Source organism: Lutra lutra, chromosome 17, assembly GCF_902655055.1.
Source record: "Lutra lutra chromosome 17, mLutLut1.2, whole genome shotgun sequence".
NCBI classification, from domain to species: domain Eukaryota; kingdom Metazoa; phylum Chordata; class Mammalia; order Carnivora; family Mustelidae; genus Lutra; species Lutra lutra.
In genome coordinates, this window is record NC_062294.1 from 46,410,961 (window position 1) to 46,438,233 (window position 27,273).

Genomic DNA, 27,273 nt, shown 5'->3' on the forward strand with positions numbered 1-27,273 from the left:
GGATTACACCCACACCCGGATTGGCAAAAGGCTGGGTACAGGGCGGAGCGAGGGAGAAAGAGCCTCTTGTGATTGGCGAATCGGGGCGGTCATTCTTTCCTCCCATTGGCTGAGTTGCTTGGGAGGCGGGGCTAACTAGCGAGCGGGGCCTGGAGACCAAGACGCTGAAAAGAAACAGGGAGAAAACCGCTTGTGGCGCACTTCCGGTGCGCTAAACTGAGAAAGATGGCTGCGTCCCAGCCGCAGGCTGCAGCTGCTTCGTCTGCTGCGGGCGTATCGGGTCCGGGTTCGTCTGGCGGCCCGGGTCCGCAACAGCAGCCTCAACCACCAGCACAGCTGGTGGGGCCTGCCCAGAGCGGGCTTTTGCAGCAACAGCAACAGGACTTCGACCCAGTGCAGCGTTATAAGATGCTCATCCCGCAGTTGAAGGAGAGTCTACAGGTGATTGGCTGAGAGCTGCGAGAAGCTGGCGGGATTTGGCTCTCTGGTTCCAAGCGGGAAGGCAGAGGGGCTCTCCAGTCTGGAAGCGAGCAGAGGAGCGTTAGGCAGGGAAGTGGAATGACATTTGGTCCTCTTGATGAGGCCAAAGCGAAGGTCTGCGGATTGCCCTGTGAACGGGATCGGCACGAATGTTGGGCCTGGGAATGGCCGCAACTCGAGTGGGAGGGAGTTTAAAGGAAAAACAAGGCCCTGGTTGTTAAAGCCTGAGTAAAGAACTGGCCTGTACCGAGATTCTGCCTGTGATTGGTGGGTGAGGGAGGACTGTAAGATCTGTCGGAGAGATTACCCGGAGAACCTAGGTGAGAGCGAGCCTCTGGGAAATACAGCTGCTAATCTGGATTGACAGGAGAGATGCCAAGTGAAGAGGAGGCTTGAAATTGAGTATATTTTTAAAAAATATTTATTTCAGAGCAAGCATGAGGGGGAGCGGGGGCGGGGGGCAGAGGGAGAAGCAGACTCCCTACGGAGCAGGGAGCGCGGCGCAGGTGGGATCCCAGGACCCCGGGATGATGACCCGAGCCAAAGGCAGACCCTCAACCGACAGAGCCACCCAAGGCGTCCAGAAATTAAATAGATCTTAAGGAAGAGTGTAGATCTACCAAAAGTGGCCCTTCTGTTTTCTCTATTTCCTGCATTTTTTTTTTAATAGACCTTGATGAAGGTTGCAGCCCAGAACTTGATTCAGAACACTAACATTGACAACGGACAGTAAGTATAGTCCCCTTTTCCTCGTCTTAGAACCTCATACCCAGGTCCCCACCCACTTATGCCCCCTCCTTCTATTTCGGAGCCCCACTCCTTAGTGACCCGCCTTGCTCTTTTGCCTCTTCTAAAACAGTCCCCTTAGGCCCTTGCCTTGGGGCTTCTGGGCCTAAACTTGGTTCCTGATGGATACTTGGTTGGGTAGCCACTGAAGTTCCAGAGATTGGAATCCATTCTCCAGTCACCTTCTTCCCCTGGGCTATAGAAAGAGCAGTGATGGACCCATACAGCGCTTTGACAAGTGTCTGGAAGAGTTCTACGCACTCTGTGACCAGCTGGAGCTCTGCCTGGTAAGTGGCCTCCTAGACAGCGAGTGATCACAGCCCTGCCTCTGCCCCCAGGTCTTCAGGAACCTTCATTCAGTCAGTCGACACACACTGGGCACACCTCCTAGGGGCCACACTTGCGCTTCACATGTGAGGCTGGAGACCCAGTGTTGGTCCAGTCCTTGCCTTCACTAAGCTTCCGGTTCAGTGGGGTGACATACATCCCCAAATAGTGACAGCTCAGAGTGGTCAGGGCTGTGATAGGAAAAGCCCAGGCCACAGAAGTCAGGGCTGTAATGGGGGAGGTGCTGGGGGATGGGGAGGTCAGGATTAAAATGAGGGAAGCTTGGGGATTGTTGAAGCTCAGAAAAGGCACCTGACTCTACCTAGCGTGGGTCAGGGAGGGGACTGTGACTCAGGGAAGTTTACTGGTAGAGAGTGCATCTGAGCTGAGGCTGGAACAAAAATGGAAGAGGGGCAGGAGTTTTGAGGAGGGCGGGTGGCTAAGAGCACAGACCTCTGGAATCTGCATGGACCACCAGTCTCTACCTGCAAGCTTCGGATTTTTCCTTTGAGAAATAGATTTTGGGGAAAGATGGCAAGATCATGTATGTAGAAAGCATAACAGGGTAATAAGCACATGGCAAATGTTCCCTGTAGTATCATCATCATCATCATTGTAAACTGGTGTTTGAAGCCAAAGTCAGAATTTGAGAAACTTGGTGGTAGTAGAAAGGTGTTCCAACTAGAAGGAACAGCTTCTACTTTAATTTCCCTTTAAGAATGTCACAGATCTAGTTTAGCTGAGGTATAGTAAGCATTAGGGCTTGTTGGAAATTTTTTTTTAAGATTTCTTACTTATGGGCGCCTGGTTGGACCAGTCGATTAAGTGTCTGCCTTTGGCTCAGGTCATGATCCCAGGGTCCTGGGATCGAGTCCCGCATCAGACTCCCTGCTCTGTGGGGAGCCTGCTTCTCCCTCTCCCACTCCTCCTGCTCGTGTTCCCTCTCTACCTGCTCGTGTTCCCTCTCTAGCTCTCTCTCTCTCTCAAATAAACTTAAAAAAAAAAAAAAAAGACTTCTTATTTATTTGAGAGTGAGATTGCATGCAGGAGCAGGGCGGGCAGGGGGGAGAAAGAGAGAAGCAGGCTCCCTGCTGAGCATGAAGTCTGACGTGGGGCTCCATCCCAGCACCCTGATGAAATCATCCCCTGAGCAGAAGTTAGACGCTTAAGCGACTGAGCCCCCCAGGTGCCCCAGAGCTTGTTGGACTTTGAATACAGCCCTGAGGGTGCTGGGGAGCCATGGACGAAGAACATGGCCGTGCTAGCTTTTTTAGGAATATACCTGTAGCTGCCAAGTGAAGGATGGTTTAGAGGAACCAAGAGTAGAGGCTGGGAGCCCAAGGAGGCAACCATGACAGGACTCAAGTGGGCTAGGCTACACCACCACCATGAGGAAGCCGGGAAGAGCAGATGGGAAAGCTACTCTGAAGGCTCTGCGTACAGCCATAGGGCTGGCCCGGACTGTGGGAGGAGCTGTCTCCAGGATGAGGCCCAGAGCTCAAGCTGGAATGGCAGTGGCCTTCCTGAGACAGGCACCCAGGAAGAGGAACAGTTTGGTGGGAAGGGTAGGAGAGCTCTGGAATTTCAGGGGAGGCTGGGGACACAGGTGTGGCGGTGTCACCGCGGAGGTAGCAACTGAGTGGTGCATGTGGGCGGGACAGCCATGGGAGGCATGAGAACGAGAGCAGCTGGGACCTGGGAACTGCCCCACGTAGGGCTTGGGCTGAGTAAGCCATAACTAGACAGCGCAGCCAGAGGAGGAGGAGGAAAACCAGGGGCAGGCGTCATCAGAGCAGCCACTGCCAGTGTCCAGGCTGGAGTCAGGACAGTCCCAGTAATGGCAGCTGACATTCGCAGCATGATGTGCTGGGACTGTGGCTGTCTCCCACGCTGGTCTCCCTGTTCTCACCTGACAAGGTAGCAAAGGCAGTTGTTAAACCCATTTTGTTTTGCAAAGGAGGAAACAGACTCAGAGAGAAGCAGCTGTGTGCCTCAGGGTCGCCGAGCATGTGGTCAACAGGGCCAGGCTCTGACTCCAAGCCCCCGGGAGTCCAGAGGTCCAAGCAGGCTACCCCAGGCTGGCCCCTGGGGTCGGGGTGGCAGCACCAGGAGTGACACTGAAGCCGCACCTTGCCTGCCCGTCCACAGCGCCTGGCCCACGAGTGCCTGTCCCAGAGTTGCGACAGTGCCAAGCACTCTCCCACTCTGGTGCCCACGGCCACCAAACCGGATGCAGTGCAGCCTGACAGCCTGCCCTACCCGCAGTACCTGGCAGTCATCAAAGCCCAGATTGCTTGTGCCAAGGACATTCACACCGCTCTGCTGGACTGCGCCAACAAGGTTACAGGCAAGACGCCTGCACCACCTACTGGCCCCGGGGGCACCCTGTGAGCTGGCAGGGCCGGGAGTGGGACGGGCCTCGGGGGGAAGGGGACGGGGAGGGAATGAAGAGTGACCTGAAAGCAGCCTCAGTCTCTGCCTTTTCTTCCCGCCTGAGCTCTGTGGCCGCAGCCAGCAGGGGGCAGCAGAGGCCAGCAGGGAGCGTGCAGGGCGGGGCCTCGCCGCCTCCAAGCAGCCTGCTCTCCTGCCTAGCCCAGGATGCACTTTGGACTGTCTGGATGACCTCTTACTAGGGCTCTCCCCAGGCCGGGCCTGGGCAGAGAGCCTAGACCTGCCTCTCTCCTTCAGTCCTTCCTGATTTTGTCCGTTGGGGGTGGGGTCTCTGTGTTTGCTGCTTTTTCTAGCTGTCTCTAGTGTGTTTCTAAGGCATGGGTCAGTTGTTATCTGTCATTTGATCTCTTTTTGTCTCTGTCTCTCTGCCTCTCTGGTCCTGTCTCTGACCATCTCTGTTATAGTCCTCTTTTGTTCCCTTGTGCTCCCGGTTCCTAACTGGGCCTCTGTTCTGAAGGGGGCTGGATTCTGGGAGCCAGACCCCTTGGTTACCTGGGGCCAGGGGAAGGAGTTTCATTTCGAGGGCCCACAGCCAAGTCCACGGATCCCCAGCACCTCCCATGTCAGCCCAGCCCCCAGTCCTCAGCCCAGGAAAGGGGAAGTTGAAGGGGTTCTAGGCCCTGACCTCAGCGTGCCTGGTCTGAGAGCAACTCACTCCCCCACCCGAACCCAGAGTCTGCGTCAGCAGCACTCAAACGAGGGGCATTGTGCAATCCGTGGTAAAGCCTAGCCCAGCTGGATGCCTGGGTCCTTGTATTTTTAGCCCCAAAGGAGAAGTGAAAAGGCCCTAACAGGGGTGAATCATCAGTCCTGGGGAAGAACCCAGGCGCCTGGGCCCCAGCTCCGGGAAGCAGGCTTTGGGGAGGGGGCTTCAGGGAAGGAGTGGCCCACCAGGCTCCCCTCTTCCCTGAGAGCAAGCTTTGGGAGCTCAGCCATGGCTTTCAGGCCTGGGCAAGTGCAAGGCGGAGCTACCAGCCCAGGCCCAGCTGTTGGGGTATGAAAGGCTCTAGTGAGTCAGCCTGGTTGCGGGACTGCCCCACCCAACACCTTCTCTGCCCTGGTTGCCATCTTGCCGCCCAGAGGCGTCCTGTCCTGGACCCCACATCTGCAAGGAAAGCCTGGAACTATAGAGACCTGTGGTTCACCCAGAGCTCAAGTCCCCACACTGGAGTCCTGGGAAATGGCCAGCCCCGTGTGTGTGTGTGTGTGTGTGTGTGTGTGTGTGTGTGTGTGTGTGTGTACACACATCCCAGGAAGTTTCTTAAATAGCCAGGCATGTAGGGCAGGCCCCCAGGAAGGGCAACAGACCAGTCTCAGACACTAGCTGAAGATGCTGTCCACAGGAATAAATCTGACACAAATGTAGGATATGTAGTTGGAGAATTATGTTACTTTGTTAAAAAAAAAAAAAGTCTGAGAGCTTAGGTTGGGTAGTGGTCTATGGGGATTCATTATTATCATGGTCTAATTACTTGTTAAATAAGTGGTTAAGATTTATTTTGGGGGGAAAAAAGTCCTTGGCAGAGGTCACGAAGGCCTCACTGAGAAGGTGGTACTGGAGCAGACTCGAAGGAGAGGGAATAGGCATGTGGGCATTTGGAGAAAGAGCATCCCAGGGAGAAGAGTGGCAAGTGCAAAGACCCTGAGGCAGGAATGTGCTGATGTGTTTATGGGACAATGTGGAGGCCTGGACCAGAGTGCAGGGACAGGGTTAGAAGAATTGTTGCATGTCATGAAGGTCCTTAGCGAGATTTTTACCAAATTATTAGACCCAGAGGGGGATTATACAGCCTAGTGCACAACCACACGCTCCAGGAAAAGGTGTACATGAGAACCACAGCCACATGGGGCACAACAGACCATAGGGACACAGGTGCAACACGCCCCCCCCTCCTCGGCAGAGAACAGCATAGCCCACCACCCTACAATCATGGTGTCCCCAGGTTCTCTGGCCCAGTGACAGACGGTCCCACAGACTCTAAAAGGAATAATCCAACCGCATGAATATACAAACAACTCTCTAATCACCACTTAACCCACTATCTTTCACCCCATCGCAGACTTTGCCCATCACAGGCTGACTCAGCCCTAACCCACAGCTCAACATTACTGAAAGCAGCCTTAGCTGGGGACAGATAATGTTTCTTAGGTACAAGTGTGTGCGTGTGTGCCTCGGCTCTGCCTATGGAGGCAGCAACCGGTGACCCACCACCCTCCCCATCATGTGCATCGCAGACATCAGGAACCGAAGTTCACTAGTTTCACTGCCTTGTGACTGGGCCTCCGAGGAACTGCATCCAGATTGTGGCCTCTGGTGTTCTCAGCCTCACCCCAAATAAGGACACAGACACTTGGAAACACTTCGCTACACACGCAGCCACGGCTTGCTACAGTCACAGAGATGCTTGCACACAGCTCCTCCTCAGGCCAGAAGGCCCCGGCCCGCCAGACCCACACTGGGGGCTCCTCATGGAGTTCCCTACTCTTAGTCTCTCCAGATCCCATAGTGGCTCTGAGTGCCACAGATGTGCAGCTAGATATGTAAGTCACAAGCGACGGCCACCCGGAAGACAGCTGCAGTTGAGTACACGCTCCCACACCTGGAGATGGCTAAAGTAAACAGTAGAGTCAACCACACAGGTGCAGGTGGTTTTACACATGTGTTCACACGGCCATGGCGGGCAGGACTGTAAGGACACAGCCCTCACACGGCAAACGGGGCATGCATACTGGTGTCCCACACCTACTTGCCTTAACTGCACCCAGTCACACCAGGGCGCACACTTTCGCACCTACAGTATACACACACACACACACATCCCTCTGGCACGCCCCCCACACACACGTTCGCACCTGCAGTACACACACACACCCGCCACACAACGTCGGGTACGCCCCCCCCAGGCTGGCCCCGCAGTTGCACACTCGGCCGCGCCCGGGCACGCCAGGCGCGCACACGTGCCGCGAGTACACGCTCCCCCGCTCGCCCGCGCACTCGCACCGACTCTCACACCCCCGCGTTTCCCGTCCCCGCTTGTTTTTCTGGAAACTCTGCTCTCCGTTCCCCTCCCCCTAGGCCGGAAGTGCCCGCCGTATTTTTAGCCGCTCGGGTTTCCGCCCCTTTCCTCCTCGCTCGGCCCGCCCAGGAGCTACCCACCCCTACCCCGCCGCCGCACCCCACGGGGGACCCCGGCCATCCCCTTCCCCACCGTCATTCCAGAGGGGATTCCCGGCCGCCACTGGGGCCACGGATTTTCCCGCTGGCTACGTGGGGAGCGGGGAGGAGTCCTGCCCTGAACTTCCTCCCGGGCCGGGCGTCTGGGGCCTGGACGGGGTGGGCAGGGGGATGGGAGCTAGGCTCCTAGACAGGACTGGGGAGAGGCTGGGGGCTCGGACTTGGACTAGAGAGAGAGAAAGGGGGTTGGGCGCCCGGACTTGGGGATCTGACGTAGGAGAGACTGGAGGCTCGGTCTCCTGGATCTGAGCAGAGAGGTGGTTTGGAGACCCGGACCCGTCGATATGAGCAAGAAGGGGCCAGGGCCCGGGGTCCCACCCGTCTGCGTTTCGGTGGAGGGTCGGCCCTTCCCCGCGCAAAGCTCCCTGTCCAACCTCTTCGAGCGTCGCCCAATCCCAAGCGTCCTGGCTCTGGGGCCGATGACTAAGCAGATTGGACAGGGGAGGGGGTCAGCCTGACTCAGGGATGGGAAATGCTCCCAGTCTCTAGGGAATCGAAACTCCCCCAGCATCGCAGCCGGAGCCAAGCCAGACGCCGGAGACCCCGGGGTGTCCCCCCACCTCCGGTTTTCCCGCCGCCTCAGTCCTACTAGCGGCACAAGGATTTGGAGCCCAGCCGGGAGGCGGGTACCATGCACCTCCCTTTTCCCTTTTTCCCCCCGTTGTCCTCGAGGCTGTTGTTTACAGGCGACACAAGCCCTGGTTACAGGAGAGGAACCCGGGCGTCCGGGTCGAGCCTCCTCGTCACGGCTTCCAGGAAGCACCCCCTCCCCCGCCCCTTGCGAATGAGTCACGGTCGAGCGGGAGGCTGCAACCGTGCCAAAGCCGCCCGCAGCCGCCCAGCTCACGGGACTGGCCGGGAAGGCCCCTCAGCCCCAGAAAGCGCCGCACCAGGGATTCCCCCGAGTTCTGTCCGACGAGGCAACTCGGTGTGCCTGGTGGATTCTTCCCACCTCAATACTTGCATAAACAAACTTTCCACCTTTGTAACTGCACTCCGTGGCAATGATTTCTACCCCCGAGTTTTCACTCAGGACAGCCAGCTGTCCTTTAAGACCTTTAAGATCCCCTTAAAAGTAAACTTTCTTCCCAGGTCCCTGTAACAGAGTGTCACTCAGGGCACCCCCTTGACAATAACAGACTTGCCAACGTGGGGAGCCACCCTGGCAAAGTTAAGAGTTCTCTCAAGGCTCACCCCTTTAAAAGACACACCATAGCGACCATTAGTTGAGGGCATGACCCATTTCTTCCACCTCCAAACGACTTTCCATCAAGGCAACCCTCCACCACAATAAGACTTCCCCCTTTCACATCTTGAGTATTTATCTCAGAGGGCCACACTAGCACAGTAACTTGGCCTTTCTGTGCCTGGGCTTCCGGGTGTGTAAAATGGGCATAATACGTCCTAGAGTTAACGTATGTAAAGCACTTTCAAAGAACAGTGCTTAGCCCAGAGCAAACGATCCGAGGGCCGTTCACTATCTGCGTGAGAAGGAGAGGCTCCTTTCCTGCCTCGCAGGTATCCGGGACACCCCGTCCGCCGACCCGCGAGTCCCCCCGCGAGTCGGGGAAGGGCGATGGCGATCAAAGTTCTCCGGATCCGGGTTGTTTGGGGGTGAGACCGGGCCAGGCAGGCAGCGCTCAGAATTTTCCACCTGGCCTGTTAGTCTCCCCTCCGTGCGGCTCCTAAGGATTTCTGTTTGTAGGTGTTTGTCCCCCCCCCCCCCCGCCCACTTTCTGTTTATGTGCGGTCCTTTTCGCTTCCCGCTTCGGGTTTGTCTCTCGGAAACTATCTCTAACATGTCCTTTCTGTCTCCCAACTTCTCCTCTCCCTGCCCTGTCTCACCCTCCGTGTCTACATCTCCCTGCGTGTGTCTCTCTCGCCACCTCTGTCTCTCTGTGTGTTTTCTCTTCGGGTCTCTCCATTTCTGTCTCTTTCTCTCTCCGCCCCCGTCCGCCTCTCGGCGCACGGCCTCTTGGCCTCATGCCCGTGTCAATTCCCCCGGGAGCCCTGCCCCCCACCACGGCGCAGTTCGATTCTCCGCGCCTCGGTCTCCAGCCCTGAAAACTGGGCCGACACCCCCACCACCCTCCCCACCCTGGACACTCCCCGCTGGGTCGGGGCCGCCCGCGGGCCAGGCTCGGGTTCGTCTTGGCCGGGGGCCGCGGGGCCGGGCGGGCCTTGCTGGGGGCGCGCGTCCGGGAAGCGCCCCTCCTGGCTCCACCCACCCGGGCCAGCCCCGTGGCCACGCCTCTTTCCACCGCCTCTATAAAAATACCGCTCCGCCAACCAACCGCAGCCTGACTCCAGCGCTCCCACTTTTGGGCGAATCCTCAGCTCATCGGCCGTTCGCGCCGCCATGGATCTCTCCGCCATCTACGAGGTGAGCCTCCGCCGACCGACATCCCTGGGGCCCTCTGGCCTGACTCCCTTCTTAAACTAGGGCTCGATAGCGCCGAAAAGTCCGGGACCGGGACCTCCGGCTCCCTTCTCAAACTGCAGCTCGGGAGAGTCGCACACTCCGGCCCGGGGTTCCTGCCTCCCTTCTCAGCACAGTGCGCGTCTCGGAGGTGCAGACGGAGCTCGCGACTTTCGGGTCTCCACCGCAACACTGGTGGGGTGGCCTTGGAGATAGGAAGTCGGAGGACTTTTTTCAGACCCGGGCTGTCTGGAGGCGGAAATGGCCCCACACCTGGCTTACCCCCTAGTAGTTGCTCAGGGCGCGGTTTTGCGCGGAGGCGTTTCTGGGGTTGGAGTCTCGGGGTAAGGGGAAGCCGACTTCTGTCTCTCCACCCCTTGACCCAGCGGGGAACTGTGGGAACTCTAAAACCGAAGAGATCCCGATTCCGGGGTTAAGTTTGTCTGCTTCTCCAGTTGTGAAACTGGAGAACCCCATGCGCGGGGTCAGATCCCGAGGGGCCCAGAGGCTCGAAACTGGGAGGACAGTGGTGTTGCCTGACTCTGGGGTTCTCCTCTTGATCCAGTCAGGAATCAAGTCAGGGGAGCTGGGGTGCCTGGATCCCTCGGGATAGGCTGCTGTCGCAAGGAAGCTCAGAACGTCCAAATCGGGATCCCTGCGATCCGACACCCATAGTTTTAATATGCGCAGGTGGGGCTCAGGCCGGGAGCCCACAAACCGGACTGGCAAGCTCTTAGGTGCCCTGCAGCTGTGGTGGGGCGTCACCCAGCATTTTCGGTGTCTTAACCAATCCCTGTTCCCACAGAGCCTCGTGTCGGTGAGCCCTGACCTGCTATCTGACCACGGAGAGACCGAGTCCAGCCCAAGCTGGGCCTCCTCGGGACTCTGGAGCCTCAGCTTATCCGACAACAACCCGGCTGGGGTTGGTGCCCGCCTGCCTGGCCGCTCCACCAGCCTGGTGGAGGGTCGAAGCTGTGGCTGGGTGCCACCACCCCCGGGTTTCGCCCCCCTGGCTCCCCGCCCGGGCCCTGAACTGTCGCCCTCACCCACCTCACCTACTGCAACCCCCACCACCTCATCCCGGTACAAGACTGAGCTCTGTCGGACCTTCTCGGAGAGCGGGCGCTGCCGCTATGGGGCCAAGTGCCAGTTTGCCCATGGTCTGGGGGAGCTGCGTCAGGCCAGCCGCCACCCCAAGTACAAGACCGAACTCTGCCACAAGTTCTACCTCCAGGGCCGCTGCCCCTACGGCTCCGCTGCCACTTCATCCACAACCTCAATGAAGATCTGGCTGCCCCGGGCCCCCCCCCTGTGCTGCTCCAAAGCATCAGCTTCTCAGGCTGCCCTCCGGCCGCCGGACATCAACCGCCACCGGCAGGCCTGCAGGCCCTTCCCTGTCCTCCTGCTCCTTCTCTCCCTCCAGCTCCCCACCACCACCACCTGGGGACCTTCCGCTTTCACCCTCTGCCTTCTCTGCTGCCCTGGGACCCCAGTGCCCGAAGGGACCCCCACCCCATCCTGTTGCCCCTCCTGTCGAAGGCTACCACTAGTAGTGTCTGGGGGCCCTTGGGTGGCCTGGCTCGGAGCCCCTCTGCACACTCCTGGGATCTGATCCTGATGAATATGCCAGCAGTTGGCAGCAGCCTGGGGGGATCCGACTCACCTGTCTTCGAGGCTGGGGTTTTGGGCCCCCCCAGCCGCCTGCAGCTGCAGCCCCCCGGCGACTTCCCATCTTCAAACCGTATTTCGGTGTCTGAGTGACAGGTGCCCCACCCGGTACAGATCACTGGATCTCAAGGGGCCATTTCTCTTCTGCTGGGGGTTCCGGGGAACCGGGGGACTCAATCACATAGCCTTCCCCCACCTTCCGAAGTGCATTAACCCACTCCCCTGACCCCACGCTGGGGCAGGTCCCCAGTGTGCAAGCTCTGTGTTCATGGTGTTGGGTGGGAAGGAGTGTTTTTCTGGGGTCTTGTAAAAAAAAAAAAAAAAAAATGTAGCAGATTTGAGGAGGCAGTGAAGCTCTCTACCCACCTCTCCCTTTCCCAATGCTGTGAATAGTAGGCTCCCACTGCCCCCTTCCAATTTCTCCTAGACCCTGAGGTTCCGGTGCCTGGTGGTGACTGGAGCCTCCCCCTGAGGGGGAATCCTGGTGCTCAAATTTCCCTCCAAAAGCAAGTAGCCAAAGCCATTGCCAAACACCCCCCAACCCACCCATTGGGCCCCTTATTTTATGACGACTTTATTTATTCTATTAGATTTTATAGTATTTATATATATGGGTCGTCCTGCTTCCCTTGTATTTTTCTTCCTCCTTTTGTAATATTGGAAACGATGGAGATAATTATTGTTATAAGTATACTATAATATATTAAGTAATATATTGTTGAAAGTTTATTTTTGTGTTTTTGGAATTTTTAAATAAAAGGAATCTGTGTGTAAACTGGAATCCCGGGTTTTCCGCGGTCTAGAAGCAGTTGAAGAGCGGGAGGGAGGGTGAACGTGGGCTCTCAGAGCGGGATAAGGTGCGGGAGACCGATCGCTCTCCAAAGCCCCCGCGCAGACCGAGCCGCCCGCGGCGCTTACCTGGCAGGAAGTGACGTCACCCGGCCGGGTCGTTCACCTGAGAGGGTGGGGCCCAGGTGAGGTCACCCTAGGAACTCGGAGAGCCAGTTCCCGGAGCGTGGGGGCGCGGGCGCTCCCGTCCAGCCGCGCTCATTGACCCAGCTCGCGGCCCGGCGCGGGCGGGGACGGCATGTTTCCGTCCCCACGGGGCCGAGGGAGGAGGGAGGGGCTGGGCGGAGCGGAGAGGACGGAATGTGCCGGGGCGCGAGCCCAGGACAGACGGGGGCGGCGCGGCGGGTGGGGGAGGGGGCATCCCTAAAGTCGGGGCGTCCCGGGGTCCTACCACCCGGCGTTCCAGGACGTGAAAGCCCGGGGGACTCGGGCTTTTGGAACCCCGGGGGAGGCGGCTTGAAAGCCTGAATTCCAGAATCTGCGAGGTAGTCTCGGCGACTTAGAATTCTAGCTCCTCGGTGTCTCCGAAAACTTACAGGGCAGCAAAACGCAGCATTCTGGCTTTCCGGGCCCCCAGAACCTCGGAACTGCAGAGTCCTTGGCCCGTCGGGACTCTAGAAGTCCGGCATTGCGGGATCTCGGCCCTTTTTTGGGGTCCTTGGGAAGCTAGAGGCTCGCGCCCCAAGGAGGGGCCGGGGTAGGGTCGGGCCCGCTAGGCCCGACTGTGGGTCGGGGCCGCGTCGGGCGGGGCCCGGGTACTGCGGCGCCTCGGACCATACAAGGCAACAGCGGCGGGAACACCCTGGGGCGGGGGAGTCGGCCGCCCCGCGCCCGGAAGCCGCCCCGCGTCAGCGCTGCGCCCCGCCCCCCTTCCGCCGCCTCCTCCGCCCCCCCTACCCCTTTCCCCCCCTTCTTTTTTCTCTCCCCCCACTTCCCTCTCCTCTCCCCACCCTCCCCCTGCCAGTTCCTCCTCCTCTACTCCGCCTGCCTCGGGTCTTCCCTCGCCCTCGTCCAACTCTTCCCCTCCCCCAGTAGTCCTCTCCCTTTCCCTTTTTAACATGTTCCCCTTTCCTTCTGCCCCACCACCCTGTCCCTTACCCCCTCCTCTCTTTTCTTCAGTTTCCCTCTTCCTCTCCTTCTCCTCCCCCTTCCTCCCCTCTCCACCCTTTTCCTCCCGGCCTCTCACCACTCACATGTCTCCTCGTTCCACCTCTCCTCCCCACCACTCTGCTCCCTCTTGCTGGTGTTCACCCTCTCCAACCCCTTCCCCCTCCTCTGCCTTCTCCCTCGCTTCCTCCTGCCTCCTTGCCCTCTCTTCTTTGGCTCTCTCCTTGCCCACTGGCAGGCCCTGACCATTGATCTCCTCTTCCCGGAAACTGCCCTTCCTCCCCTCATTTTTGGGAAAGGTTTCAGATCCCCAGACTTAGGGGAAAGGGTTGGAGTAAAAGAAACACGGAGACCCAAAGACATTGGGAAGGCAGAAAGCAAGAACATGCCATGCAGAGACATTTACAGACACTGAAAGAACAAGAAACTGACATCTCTGGTCTTTCCCTTAGCAAGAAGAGATTTTTCTGCCCCTTCTAAGAACAAAAACCTCATTTGAGAAAATGACCCCTACCCCCAGCTATCAGTGCCAAACACCGGGGAGCTCCCTTGACTCCTCTTTGTCAAACCCACACCCCAGCCCAGCAGCAATTCTGTCTGATTAACCTTCTCCATAGATCTACCTGCCTCCTGCGGCTGCCACCCTGGTCTTACCCAGCACCATCTTCTATCTGAACCTTCCTAACACCCCCCTTCCTGGTTTTACTGGCTCAGGACCTACACTCAGTCTCTCCCCACTCCCCAACAAGACAACCACAAGGAACCTGTCCTAACACTTGAGTCGGTAAGATCACATAAAAGGCAAAGTCCTAAGTCCTCACCAGCTTACATGGCCTGGCTCTTTGGCCACTATTGCTCTAGTCACACTGGCTTTCTGGCTGCTCACCAGTATACCTGACCTGCTGCTTCAGCCCCAGGGCCTTTGCACTGGCTTCTACCTCTGCCTGGAATATTCCCCCAGGTATCCCCATGGCTTACTCCCCTCCTTTAGGTCTCTGCTCAGATGCCTCCTCAGTGAAATGATATTTGACTACTATTATAACAACCCACACTGAAGCTCTGTTACCCTCATCCTCCCAACTCTACTCTACTCTCTCGGTGACATTCACCACTACCAGGCATATAAGATGTAGTTTTCATGCTTATAGAAACCTGCCTCTCCCACTAGCATGTCAAATCCTCAGGGGCCGGGACTTTGTCTTGTCTTCGCTGTATCACTCATTCCTAAACCCTGAACAGGGGTCAGTCACATAGTGCTGTTTAGCATTTGTTGAAAAAAAAAAAAAACAAATCATTAAGAAAAGGGAGGAAAAGAGAGAGTAAAAAACCCCAAAACACTGGAGAAAAAAAACGATTAACTGTGATGTGATTGATGTTAACTTATTAGTAATCATTTCACATTTCTACATATATCGAACCCATGTTGTATGTCTTGGACTAATACGGTGTTATATGACAATTATAGCTGGAAAAAAGTCCACACAGGAAGATGGAAAAAGAGGCAGTGCCATACAGTTTTGCGGAAGACCCGACACATCTAAGAAGTCCTTAAACTGAGATTTGCAACCCAAGTAAAAGCTCAAGCGTTTAAGAAGCGATACCACCCTCTGGCGGCCGGGATGAAAATGGCACCTCCCCGCGACACAAGACTTTCCCGGGAGGTAGTCAGAGTTCCAGGAGTTCCAACCCGAAAACTCCGAATATCGAAACGTTCATTCCTCTAAGTGGGGATGTAGATGTTTGGGTTGATTTATAAGATGTGTAAATTCGTAAAAAGAGGTTAAGAGGAAAAAGATGCTCCAGGTGAGGATCGAACTCACAACCTCGGCATCGCTCCGCCCGCACTGTCGTATAAGTACCGCGCGCTAACCGATTGCGCCACTGGAGCTCCGGCCGCACCCTCGCGTCGCGAGGTCCTTCAGTTGTTCTTGGCCACGTGACCTAGCTGGACAGCTCCGCCTTTTGCTGCATATGCAAATAAGAGTCTTTTGGTTGACCAATGGGAGAGAGTGCGCTTCCAGTTCCGGATTCTCACGCCCCGAAGGCCCTTGCTGTAAAAGGGAAAAGTCTCTGAGACGTTAGGAATGTGGAGGCGTAGCCTGCCCGGACTTCGCCTTCTCATGAATATTCAGATACGAGGGAGGGTGCTTAACCCTTTAAAGCTGCCTGGCCGGAAGGCAGCCCCTCCCCCCCGCGGGCGGAACAGGAATATGAGCCCGGCGCTGGGAGGGGGAGGGGAAGGCCCCGGCGACCGCCCCCTGCCTCACAGCTGGGACCCGGACTCTCCCGCCACAGATGTCGCACCGCCGCCGCCAAAGCCCAGAGGTAATCATCCCAGAGCCTTGAGGGGTCCAAAGTCGTGGACGCTGGGAGTAGGAAGTTCTGCACCCGCACCCTGAGAGACCCCAAAGCGCAGGCTAAAGGAACCCAAATATCCAGGTGCCCAGCGCCCCCTCCTGGAGGAGCCGGGAGTCCGAGACATCACTCCGCGCGATCCTGGAGGCCGAGCTTCCTGCACCCCGGTTTAAAGAAGTTAGGATCCCAGACCGGTGATTACCCCCAAGGGTTCCCAGATATTCGAGCCCAGATATCCGAACTTGGCATACGACTTCCTGGCGCCCCAGCCAGTTTGTTTGGGGCTGAAACGCCCACCACTTCAAGGGGACCCAGGAATTTTGGACTCCCCTGCACTCCCGCCTGGAGATGGTTTAATATCTGCTCCAAGAGTTAGGGGAACTCAGGAATCTGGTCACCCCACGGCCCTATCTAGAAGACTCAGGAATTTGGGTCTCCAGCGCCGCATCTGAGACCCAAATGTCGGGACTCCCAGCATCCCTCATTTAGAGGACCAAGAAATTCGGACTGCTACATCCCTTTTTCCGAGAGACCCGGATTGTGGTTCACCGAGCCTGAGAACCCGAAGTTCAAGCCCCTGACTTGCAGAGACCTAGGAGTCCGGCCTTGCGCCTCCCCGAGGACCGTACTAGGGTCGAATAAGAATAGAGCAACCTCGGTTCTGGGCTGGAGACTCCCTGGGAGGTGAGGGAGGGAGGCGAGGGGCCCCGACGGGCTGGGGGAGGGGGCGGCGCCGCAGCCGCTGAACAATGAGGGGGCGTGCCGGCGGGGGGCGAGCGGAGGCGCCGGCGGGAGTTTGGGTTTGGAGGGGTGTGGGAAGGCGCTGGGGACCCGGCGCGGCGGTGGGGACAGTAAGCGGATCGCGGAGGGACTGGCTGGGGGGTTGAGGGGAGGTGTGTTGAGGGTTCAGGGCCAGCGCCCCAACTCGCAGCCCTGGGCGGGGGAGGGAGCCGTCTGCAGGACCCTGGCATCCGGTCCCCCAGCCTCCTCCGCCCTCCCCTGGGACCCCGCGGCCTCCCGCCCACGGCTTTTTCCCAGCCCTGCCCCTCGCCCTCGGCTCAAGCAAACGTTCCCAGGATCCCTGAGCCTCCAGCCCCAGACCAGACCAGACTCCCAGCTTCAGTCTTCTTTGTCTCAACCTTTCCATCTTTTTCTCTGTGTTATCGCCCCTTATGCTCCTGTTTCTATCACCGTGCTTCTGTCTGCCTCCTTAGTTACTCTTAGGGGGTCCTTCCTGGGTTTAGACCGCGTTCCCAATTCTCTGGCCTAATCTGTGAGTGTGGCCAGTGGGGGGAGGCTGATGGGGTCCTGATATCCAAGAAGGGGATCTCTCTGCAGCAGCCGCTGAGCCACTCAGCCATGCCGGAGGGAGCCCGTGGACCAAGCCTGTCCAAACCCAGCCCTAGTCTTGGACGTGGCCCCACAGGTGAAGTGTGTGACTGCACAGCTGTGTGTGAGAGCCAGACAGGTGAGCGTGCAAGGGAGGGTGGGGTCTGCTGGGCATTGGGTCCTTTAGTCCAGGCACTGTGAGGGCCTCTATGGCTGGCCTCGGTGCTGCGCAGTGCTGGCAACACAAGTGATCAAGACAATCCCAGCCTGCCTACACAGAGCTCCAGGTTGCCTAGGACAGATGGAACCATCCCCAGATGCTGACAGTCCAGAGGGGGAAACCTGTGGTAGAATGGTCAGGGCTGGGACAGAGTTGTGGGGAGTGGTGGAAAAGCCCCATCCCCTCACTGTGGGAGCCCAGTCTGGGACGGCTGCATGGAGGAGGGGACATCTAAACAGAATTGAAAGATGAGGAGGAATGAGTTGGAAAAAGCAAGGAGAGTATTCCATGCTGAGGGGACAGTGTGTGCAGAGGCAAGAGGGGCTGGTTTTTCTTGAGTAACTGCAAGTAGGCAAATAGGACTGGAGTCTGGAGTGTGAGAAGTGGTATGGTTATGGGAAGAGAGCAGAATGGAAAGGTCTCAAATGGCCACGTTGCATACGGCCCTGTGGATCTGAGGAGTTTGGACTTTATCCCAAGGACGTGAAGGACGTGAGTACTTGGAGTGACAGGGTCAAATGGGCAGATTAATAAAGATCTCCCAGGCTGACACATGGAGGTGGATTAGAAGAGTGGAAGCCGAAGCCCAGAGGAGACCCTGATGGGAGAGGACTGGCCAGGACTGGGGCAGCTCAATGGGGAGAGGAGACCGGAGCCCTGGGGAAAGATAGTGATGTGGTATGGATGATTGTAGGGCTGAGAGCACTCACTCAGGTGGGGACACCCCCTGATCTCCTGCTCCACACCCCCAGCAGGCCCTGCAACCCCTGCCATGGCCTCCCCCCGAGGTTCTGGGAGCTCCACATCCCTGAGCACGGTGGGCTCTGAGGGGGACCCGGCTCCAGGGCCCACCCCAGTCTGCTCAGTGTCCAGGCCAGAGCCCCTTCCAGGGCCCCCCATCCGCCTGCATCTGTCACCCGTGGGAACCCCGGGTTCAGCCAAACCCTCGAGGCTGGAGCGAGTGGTGCGAGAGATCGTGGAGACAGAGCGGGCCTACGTCCGGGACCTTCGTAACATCGTGGAGGTGAGGCCAGTCGGCACCTGAGCACAGTGGGAACCCAGGCCAGCCCTCCGCACCCATAACCCCAGTCATCCCTGCAGGACTACCTGGCCCCTCTGCTGGATGGTGGGGTCCTAGGGCTGAGCGCGGAGCAGGTGGGCATGCTATTTGCCAACATCGAGGACATCTACGAGTTCAGCAGGTCAGAGGCGGGAGGGATGGGCAGGGGTACCAGCGGGTAGGGTCAGGGATGATGGGCTAACCCAGACCTTGGAGCCCCATAATGCCTTGTCCAGGCTGGTACCTGGGGTGTGGTGACTTGGGGCAGGGATCATGATGGGAGCAAGGAACCAGAGTGATGGAGGTGAGGTAGATGGAACTTGAGGACCCCGAGGAGGCCTAAATCCTGGGATGTGTCTCAGTGCTGTGTCAGATGTGGATCACGATGAATCCAGGGCTCACGTGGGGCCCGAAGATCATGCCAGTGTGAGCATTCGTGCGACGTCTCAGCCTGGAACCCCCTCGGCCCCAGATAGACCAGATGGTTGGCCGGGACCCAGGAAGGAGGATGCTGGGGTCCAAGGATCCTGACCCCTCTGAGTATCTTCATGAGATCTGAGAATGATTGCAGGAGATCTGAGAAGGCATGCCAAGGTCTCAGGATCGCAACAGGATCTTAAGCTCATCGCAGCCCTTAGGGTCATGACACCCCTTTCCCTGGGTCATATCACAAGATCCCCACCCCAGGCTCATGCCAGCTGTGACAATGTTTTGAGCGGAGGAATAGGATGCTGTCCACGGACAAAGTCTGAGCAGCTTGCCGTGTCCCAGCAAGAAGACTTCCTTTGGGTGTGGTGACCCCTTGAGAGACCCTGGCCGCTGCCAAGGCCCCAGCCTCTTGGAGTCCTCCCACAGGGGGGTTCGGGGATGGGGCAGCCCCTCACCGCTCTCTCTCCCTCACAGTGAGCTCCTGGAGGACCTGGAAGGCAGCAGCAGCGCGGGGGGCATTGCTGAGTGCTTTGTGCAGAGGGTGAGTCAGGGTGAGGGCGCTCAGTCTGGGATGGGGCCGGGGGCGGGGCGGGAGGAGGGGGCGGAGGGAGCAGGCCGGGGCTAGGTGGGAGGGAGGTCTTCGGGATTTAGGGCCTGGGGTCTCCCTGACTCTTGTGTCACCTGCAGAGTGAGGATTTTGACATCTACACGTTGTACTGCATGAACTACCCGAGGTGAGGGGTGAGGAGCTCCTGCCGGGCCCCCGGCCTTGCTCCCTGAGTTGCTGTGTCATCCGGCCTCCCTCCACCTCCACCCATCCAGCTCCAACCCCTACCAGACCAGGACAGTAACTGACCTCTCCCTAAGCTGCCCTTGACCGCCCCCAGCCCCTGCTGCCAGCCCCTGCAACCCTGGCCACTCCCTACCCCTCCCAGCCCCCCCCAACCTGGGGCTGCCAGCCCCCCCAACCCTGACCTGTGCTGTGCCCCCAGCTCCCTAGCCCTGCTCCGGGAGCTGTCGCTGTCCCCGCCCGCAGCCCTGTGGTTGCAGGAGCGCCAGGCCCAGCTCCACCACTCACTGCCTCTGCAGAGCTTCCTGCTGAAACCTGTTCAGCGGATCCTCAAGTACCATCTGTTGCTGCAGGTGGGCTGTGGCCCCAGGGGGCTGCCCAGGGATGGCAAGGGCAAGGCCCTGTCTGGTGACCCCCTGGTGGGACATCTGGAGGGTGGACCCAGGACAAGTCCCTAGAAGCTGGGACAGCAGTTGGGGCAGGGGCTTGTGGCTGGTGGGGACTGGCGCCAGCTGATCCCACTTTCTGTCTCTGCCTATGTCTCTCTGTCCCTCACTGGGTCGCCACCTCTGCCCCTACCTTTCTGTTTCTCTCCCTCTTTGTCGTTATCATTCTCTCTCATCTCTGTTCCTTTCCTGGATGCCTGGGGACTGCCTGGCAGGAGCTAGGCAAGCACTGGGCGGAGGGCCCAGGCGCCGGGGGCCGTGAGATGGTGGAAGAGGCCATCGTGTCCATGACCGCGGTCGCCTGGTACATCAATGACATGAAACGGAAGCAGGAGCATGCGGCGCGCCTCCAGGTGAGCCCCGGAGGATGGAGGCCGGGGCGGGTGGGGGGTGCCGGGGCTGCTGGATGGGGGCAGCGGGCAGGAGGGCCTCTGATGGGGGTAATCGGCCTCTGAGTGCTGACTGGGACAGCACAGCCCTGTGGCTGACGCCCCCGTCTCGTTGTGTGGTGCACTTCCTGTCTCGGTGCGTGTGCACTTGGTGCCTTTTGCACCTGATGGGGTCCCAGCAGGAAGTGCAACGGCGGCTGGGCGGCTGGACTGGCCCGGAACTCAGTGCCTTCGGGGAGCTGGTGCTGGAGGGCGCATTCCGAGGTGGCGGAGGGGGTGGCCCCCGACTTCGAGGGGGCGAGCGGCTGCTTTTTCTATTCTCACGGATGCTGCTCGTGGCCAAGCGCCGGGGCCCGGAGTACACCTACAAGGGCCATATCTTCGTGAGTTCGGGGTTGTGGGTAAGGCCAGAATGTCCCCAGCAAGGTTTATCACCTATACCTATAGCTGGGTACCTACAGGGAGGGCTGGTGGTGGGGTCTGCAAAGGAGGGACCACCCAGGTTAAAAGGGCCACGTTTTCTTGAGTCCGAGGATGGGGGTGAGGTTTAATGAGGGGCAAGGCCAGCAGGATGAGCGGGGGGGCTGGATTTGAGCTTGCTGCCCCTTTCTGTCCCCCCCCCATCTAGTGCTGCAACCTGAGTGTGAGCGAGAGTCCTCGAGACCCTCTAGGGTTCAAGGTGTCCGATCTGACCATTCCCAAACACAGGCACCTTCTCCAGGTGGGTTCAAGGTGGGGCTGGGTGGTCAGGGCTCCCCTCCGCCTCTAGACCTTACACCTGGCACCCAACTCCGCCCCGTCCCACCCCCAGGCCAAGAACCAAGAAGAGAAGAGGCTGTGGATTCACTGTCTCCAGCGTCTCTTCTTTGAGAACCACCCTGCCTCCATCCCTGCCAAGGTACAGCTCCTGCTATGTCCGTGGGCCTTGAGCGAGCTGGAGGACCTACCCCCACCATAGCTCTGCAAAACCTTGAGGGCAGGGGGACTGTCTTAGACCATGACCCATAAATTGCAGAGTTAGGCTGCCTGGGTTTAAAGCCCAGCTTCACTATGTCTCTGCTGTGTGACTTTGGGCAAGTAGGGCAATCTCTCTGATCCCTGTTTCCTCACCTGGCGGAATCAGCATCAACCCCACAGAGTTGGGGGGATTACTAACAATCACAAGTCACGTGAGGTGCCTCATGCATACAGCACCCATGAACAGGACTGTGACCGGGGCGCTCAGAGACAGGCGCTCTGCCACACAACTCCCACCCTTGTCTCTTTCAGGCCAAACAAGTTCTCCTTGAAAACAGCTTGCACTGTGAGTTGGGGCCTTGGGATTATGAGGGAGTAGAGGCATGACTCCTGAGGAAAAGTCAGTTATCAGGTTCCAAATTTCTCCCTACAGGTGCTCCTAAAAGTAAGCCTATCCCAGAGCCCCTCACACCCCCACTTGGGTCTCCCCGACCTCGAGATGCTAGAAGTTTCACCCCTGGACGAAGGAATACAGGTAAAGATGGAACCCTGAGCTCCCCCTCAACTTCTCCCCCAGGAACTGTACCCCCAGCCTTCCTCTCCTTCGGGAGCCTAGAGCTGGGCCCCTCATGGGCTTCTAATCTCCCTGTCCCCCAGCTCCATCTCCAGGACCCTCTGCTACCCGCCGTGGCCGCAGACAGTCTGGTGAGTGTCCTCCACCTAAAAGTTGACTAGAGAATGCGGTGGGAACTGGGCCCTTGACATCACTGTGTTCTCTCCCCAGAGCCAGTAAAGGAGCCGTACGTTATGTTTCCACCAAACGGTAAGTGACTGCCCCAGCCCAGCTGGGTCCAGCCCCATCTTTCTGTCTGTCTCTTTCCAGGGGATGTTCCATGGGCATGGGTGCGGGGTGACGGGCAGCTCATCAGCTGTACGGAATGACCTTGTTCCCGCATCTCATTCTTTTCTCTTTATCATCTTTCCATCCCCAGCTAAGCCTAGACTCAAGGTAAGAAACACCCTAGGACAGGGTCTGGGGACCCGTACTCTCTGGGCCTGGGAGAAAGGGATGGAGCCCTCCACTCCAGCCCTCCATCCTCTCTCCTTGCTCACAGCATGCTGGCAGTGAGGGGGAGCTCTACCCCCCCTTAGAGCCTCAGCCACCAGTTCCAACTTCCGGACCCCCTGAGGACCTGGAGGACACTGGACCCCCCACGCTGGAGCCCTCTGGGACCTCCATCACTGAAGAGATTCTGGAACTGTTGAACCAAAGAGGCCTCCGGGATCCAGGGGTGAGCTGGTCATCACATCATGGTGTCCTTGGGGCTCTCAGCTGGGAGGGGAATAGCCCCAGGGGGCCAGAGGGCCCAGCCTGCCCTGACATCTTTGGCCTCTTCCCCAGTGCCCACTGCCGCCATCCCCCCCACGACATTCCCAAGTTTCCTGGAGATTCCCAGGTGCCAGGCGACAGTGAAACCCTCACATTCCAAGCCCTGCCCGGCCGGGACTCTTCAGAAGAGGAGGAGGAGGAGGAGCTAGAGATGGACGAACGGGGGCCTTCCCCGCTCCACGTCCTGGAAGGGCTCGAAAGTTCCAGCGCGGCTGAAACTCCCGACGTTTCCGGTCTTAGCAAAAGTCCAGACGCACCCGGCCTCCCTGAAATTCCCGGCCTGTCTGAAATTCCCAAGATTCCCCACCTTCCCAGCCTCTCTGACATTTCCAGTGTTTTTGAAATGCCCCACCTTCCAGCCATACCTAATGTCCCGGACATTCCTAGTCTCGCCAGCGCTCCCGCCCTTCCCTGTGACTCATGGCTCCAGGGACCTCTGCAAGGGCCCGATGGGGCTGTAGCCACCAGGAGAGAACTGTTCCCCGGAGGCAACTCAGCAAAACTGGGGGAACCCTCCTCAGGTGGCAGGGCAGGGCAGGAGGAGCCCGAAGAAGGGGAACCGTTCCCAGACTTCCAGCCCCAGGATGTCCCCCAAGATCAGGGATTCCCAGATGAGCTGGAATTCCGCTCTTGTTCAGAAATCCGCAGCGCCTGGCGGGCCCTGGAGCAGGGGCAGCTGGCCCGGCCAGGTTTCCCAGAGCCACTGCTAATCCTGGAAGATTCGGATCTGGGCGGAGGCAGCGGGAGCGGGAAGACAGGAGCCCCAAGTTCGGAGAGGGCAGCTTCCCGGGTGCGAGAGTTAGCCCGGCTCTACAGTGAGCGGATCCAGCAGATGCAGCGGGCCGAGACCCGGGCATCAGCCAACGCCCCCCGCCGCCGGCCTCGTGCTCTGGCCCAGCCCCAGTTGTCCCCCGGCCTGCCCCAAGAGCATGCTGAGCCAGGTGAGGTCCAGGTGTGTGGTTGGCAGAGATGGCCCCCATGGAGACCTTAGTCCTGACTCCGTTCTTTCTGTGCACACAGGGCCTCTGCCTGCCTTTGGACACGTGCTGGTGTGTGAACTGGCCTTCCCGCTGACCTGTGCCAAGGAGTCTGTCCCTCTGGGTCCTGTCACTCGGGTTCAAGCTGCTACACCTTTGTCTAAGCAGGGAGGCTGCCTGGTTGGCCAGGGTCTCTGTGTTTCCAGTTTGCCTGAGCAAGACCATCTTGGCATCCAGGTGCCAGCTGCTAGCCATCTGCCTGAGCAAGGAGGCCCCCAGAACACACAGAGCAAGGCTGCAGCCACCACAGCCTTGCCCCCGCAGGAAGACCCCCCAGATGTGCAGGTCCCGGCTACAGCTCTGCCTGACCCAGGAGGCCACCTGGAAGTCCAGCGTCCAGCTACCACTCCTCTGCCTCAGCATAGAGGCCATATGGACACCCAAGTTCTAACCAGCCTGGCCCTGCCTGGGCAAAGATGCTGTTCTGATGTCACAGTTTTAGCCACTGCCACTGTGCCCAAGCAAGAAGGTCGTCCTCTATGTAGCCAGAGCCCGAGCAATACCCCGTTAACCAGACAAGGAGGTCCCAGGGATGTTCCATTTCCGGCCGGTGTTGGCGACCAAGCTGTCAATGCCTCGCTTATGCATGGAAGCAGCCTGGACCGTCTGAACCCAGGCAACGCTGCACTGCCCTCTCAACATGACCTCCCAGATATTCCGGGTCTGGGTGCTTCACCTCTAGCTGCCTGGGAAGGCCCCCTGAGCCATGAGATCCCAGCCAGCGCTGCGCCGTCTTTGCCCCGAGACCCCTCAGACGTTCAGCTTCTGGGCACCTCATCCTTGCCTGCACACGAACGCTGCCTAGACCATCAGCTCCCAGCCAGCACCGCACTGTCTTTGCCCCAGAACTTGAATGTTCCCGCTGCTGCACCTCTGCTCCAGCGACCAGGCCTCCCGGACACCCAAGTCCAGGCCCTCCCACCTCTGCCCAAGCAGGGAGGCCTCCCAGACACCCAGGGTCCATCTGCTGCACCTTTGCTTCAGGAACAAAGCTTCACAGACCTTCAGATCCAAAAACGTTCACCGTTGTTGGAGCAGAGGAGCCTCCCCGACGTCCGAGGTCCGGCCCTGACACTCCTGCCTGAGCAAAGAGGCTCTCGGGACTCTCAGGGCCTGTTTTCCACCCCGGCTCAGACCACCATGGTTCTGTCCAAACCAGGACACTACTTGGCCTCTCCTGTCACCAGGTCAGAGTCTTCAGAGTTGACCCCGCCCCATAGCCCCCCTCCTCCGACCCGGCAGCTCCTGGGCCCCAACGCAGCTGCCCTCTCAAGGTACCTGGCAGCCTCATACATCAGCCAGAGCCTGGCTCGGCGGCAAGGGTCTGGGGGAGAAGCCCCCTCGGCCTCCCGGGGTCCCTGGTCCTCCTCTGCCCCCGCATCGCGGGCCCCTTCACCCCCACCCCAGCCCCAGCCCCCGCCACCCCCAGCCCGGAGGCTCAGCTATGCCACCACAGTCAACATCCAGGTTGGGGGCGGCGGGCGGCTCCGGCCAGCCAAAGCCCAGGTCAGGTTGAACCACCCTGCTCTCTTGGCCCCTGCCCAGGAATCTGTGGGCCTTCGCAGGGCCCAGGGAGCTCCTGATGCCCCTTTCCACATGTGAGCCCAGATATCGGGCTTCTTGAAAAGCAAGGACTTCAGCCGGATGCCACAGACCCTCAGAACTTCACCCAGAAGTCCAGACACTGAGCACAGGTCTAGAAATTGCTGCAGCTTTCCAACTCCTGGGAGCTGCTTTGGCGAATGGTTCTTTTTACTTACCTTGACTAACTCAGCAGGGATGGAGAAGGGGATGTCATTAATATTTTGTTAATATTATGAAGTTATGTATATTTTCCCATTCTGGAGGCAGTGGGTGGATGACAAGACAATGAATGCGAAGGTCTGACACAGCATGAATCAGTGGTTCTGAAAACAGGAGGCATCTCAAACTTGTTGGAGAATTACTGACGACCGCCCATTAGTTTGGTGTTTGCGTTTAGATAGTTTATGAACTGCTTGATGCCATCCAGGAAAACCCAGTTAAGCAGCTTGGTTCCAGGTCGACTTAGAAGTTTACCCAGTTCATGTCTGCTAGTATCTCATCTGTTCAGCCATCTCTCTGTCTATCCATCGGCTGGCTGTCCCATCTCCTCCCCAACTCCGTGTCCCATCTTCCAATCCATATGCCATGATTTAGTCAACTCTGCCCTATTCATCCATCATCCTACCCCCTTTCTCATACCCATTCCTCCATTATCCCACCTGTCCATATTGTCCAACAGGCCCTCTCCATTCATCCCTCTGTTCCTCTGTATTTCCCCCTTTACCCATCCCTGCATTTCATTCAACCATCTAATCCATCAGTGCCATCACGTTACGTTCCCTATCATCCATCCATCCCTTCTGATCTCTCTTCATCCATCCCTCTTTAATCAGATTCTTCTGAGTCTTGGCACTACAAAATTTCAGATATTCTACTATACTAACACCAGAGTGAACTGGGTTTGGGATTCTGCAAAGTCCGTTCCACATCTGATTTCTCACCCCCCAACACATGAATGTTCTAATTCTTGTGCCCACCTACACACATTGGATCTTTTTACCCCCTCACTTTAGTTTGGGACCTCTCAAGTGCCCCCACCCCTAAGAGAAATTCAGGTCAGAGACAAAGGCTTTTATGTTAGAATCATTCTGCCCCCTCCCAGCAGTGTTATGCTGGGCAAGCAGCGTAACTGAAGCAGTTTCTTTGGTAATACTAGCTTCATTCATTGAATGCTAAACCCTCTTGTACTTAGCACCTTGTTTTATTTCATTTTCCCTGGAATTCACTGAGGTACAAAGCTGAGTTCAAATCCTGACTTTTCTAGTTGATGTACAGCCTCTGAGTCTGGTTTTCTCAACTGGGCCAGCCGAGAAACTAGAGCAGTACCTGCCTTGTAAAATCATGGTAAATTCACTGCCTGCGGCACTGTTCGACTACCAGAGAGATCCCCCAGGGTCCAGGATCCAGTTCTATCCTATGGAGTCAGAACCTCCAGGGTGGGAGCCTAGGAATCTGAAGTTTGAACAGTGAACGGAAAGAAAAAAAAAAGTGGCAATTTATTGAGTACTAACTGCATAGCAACGGCATTAGTCGCTTTATGCGAACTCATTCACTTCGAATCCTCTCAGTGTCCCTAAAAGACACGTGAGGATGGTTTCTGATCCTCAAGAGATGAGGAAACAGAATAGAGAGTAAGGGGGTCTGCCCTGTCACATAGGAGGCAGAGGCAGAGCTGGAACTCAGATCCACACAGCCTAACTTGAGTTCATACTGTTAAGTGTCTATCTTGTGCCTGACCAGATAAAAGGAACCACTTCCCTCTGGAATAAGGCTTACAGCCTGGTGCCTGAAGGGCCCTAAGTGATCCTTAGCTGAGTAAGGCAGCAGAAACAAGACCTGGCTCAGTAAACGTGAGCTGCTGGCTCCTAGTCACTTACCGGACGGCTGCTGGCCTATATGGCAGGGCTAGGGCTGAGCTGGCCTCCTCAGCCTGGGCCCAGCAGCTGCCCTCCCCGCCTCCGCCTC

The 27,273-nt window shown here is 57.9% G+C and overlaps 3 protein-coding genes, 1 long non-coding RNA gene and 1 other non-coding gene across 5 annotated transcripts; 3 read left to right on the forward strand and 2 right to left on the reverse strand.

The window, feature by feature from the left end:
* The first annotated feature begins 124 nt into the window (after window positions 1-124).
* Window positions 125-4,058, forward strand: MED29 (mediator complex subunit 29). Its single transcript, XM_047709738.1, has 4 exons — window positions 125-441; window positions 1,151-1,209; window positions 1,469-1,553; window positions 3,742-4,058. The coding sequence occupies exons 1-4, from the start codon at window positions 226-228 to the stop codon at window positions 3,982-3,984; spliced, it is 603 nt and encodes a 200-aa protein (XP_047565694.1). The 5' UTR covers window positions 125-225; the 3' UTR covers window positions 3,985-4,058.
* A 5,452-nt stretch (window positions 4,059-9,510) lies between these two features.
* On the forward strand, window positions 9,511-12,147 carry ZFP36 (ZFP36 ring finger protein). The gene is given in 8 exon segments (XM_053447812.1): window positions 9,511-9,662; window positions 10,504-10,948; window positions 10,951-11,037; window positions 11,040-11,174; window positions 11,177-11,236; window positions 11,239-11,295; window positions 11,298-11,332; window positions 11,334-12,147. Coding segments are annotated over 8 exon segments (969 nt in total). The 5' UTR covers window positions 9,511-9,638; the 3' UTR covers window positions 11,460-12,147.
* LOC125088523 (uncharacterized) lies at window positions 12,075-13,049 on the reverse strand. The gene is made up of 2 exons (XR_007123736.1): window positions 12,752-13,049; window positions 12,075-12,321 (listed from the first exon to the last, which is right to left on the reverse strand). It is a non-coding gene; the product is annotated as an uncharacterized LOC125088523 (long non-coding RNA).
* A 2,068-nt stretch (window positions 13,050-15,117) lies between these two features.
* TRNAI-UAU (transfer RNA isoleucine (anticodon UAU)) lies at window positions 15,118-15,210 on the reverse strand. Its single transcript is given in 2 exon segments — window positions 15,118-15,153; window positions 15,173-15,210. It is a non-coding gene; the product is annotated as a tRNA-Ile (tRNA).
* A 292-nt stretch (window positions 15,211-15,502) lies between these two features.
* On the forward strand, window positions 15,503-25,681 carry PLEKHG2 (pleckstrin homology and RhoGEF domain containing G2). The gene is made up of 19 exons (XM_047709746.1): window positions 15,503-16,361; window positions 17,016-17,145; window positions 17,982-18,250; window positions 18,328-18,428; window positions 19,190-19,256; window positions 19,403-19,449; window positions 19,708-19,858; window positions 20,167-20,304; window positions 20,523-20,723; window positions 20,969-21,061; window positions 21,152-21,238; window positions 21,610-21,643; window positions 21,731-21,832; window positions 21,955-22,002; window positions 22,082-22,120; window positions 22,290-22,306; window positions 22,413-22,597; window positions 22,700-23,628; window positions 23,708-25,681. The coding sequence occupies exons 2-19, from the start codon at window positions 17,037-17,039 to the stop codon at window positions 25,324-25,326; spliced, it is 4,236 nt and encodes a 1,411-aa protein (XP_047565702.1). The 5' UTR covers window positions 15,503-16,361; window positions 17,016-17,036; the 3' UTR covers window positions 25,327-25,681.
* The last annotated feature ends 1,592 nt before the right edge of the window (window positions 25,682-27,273 follow it).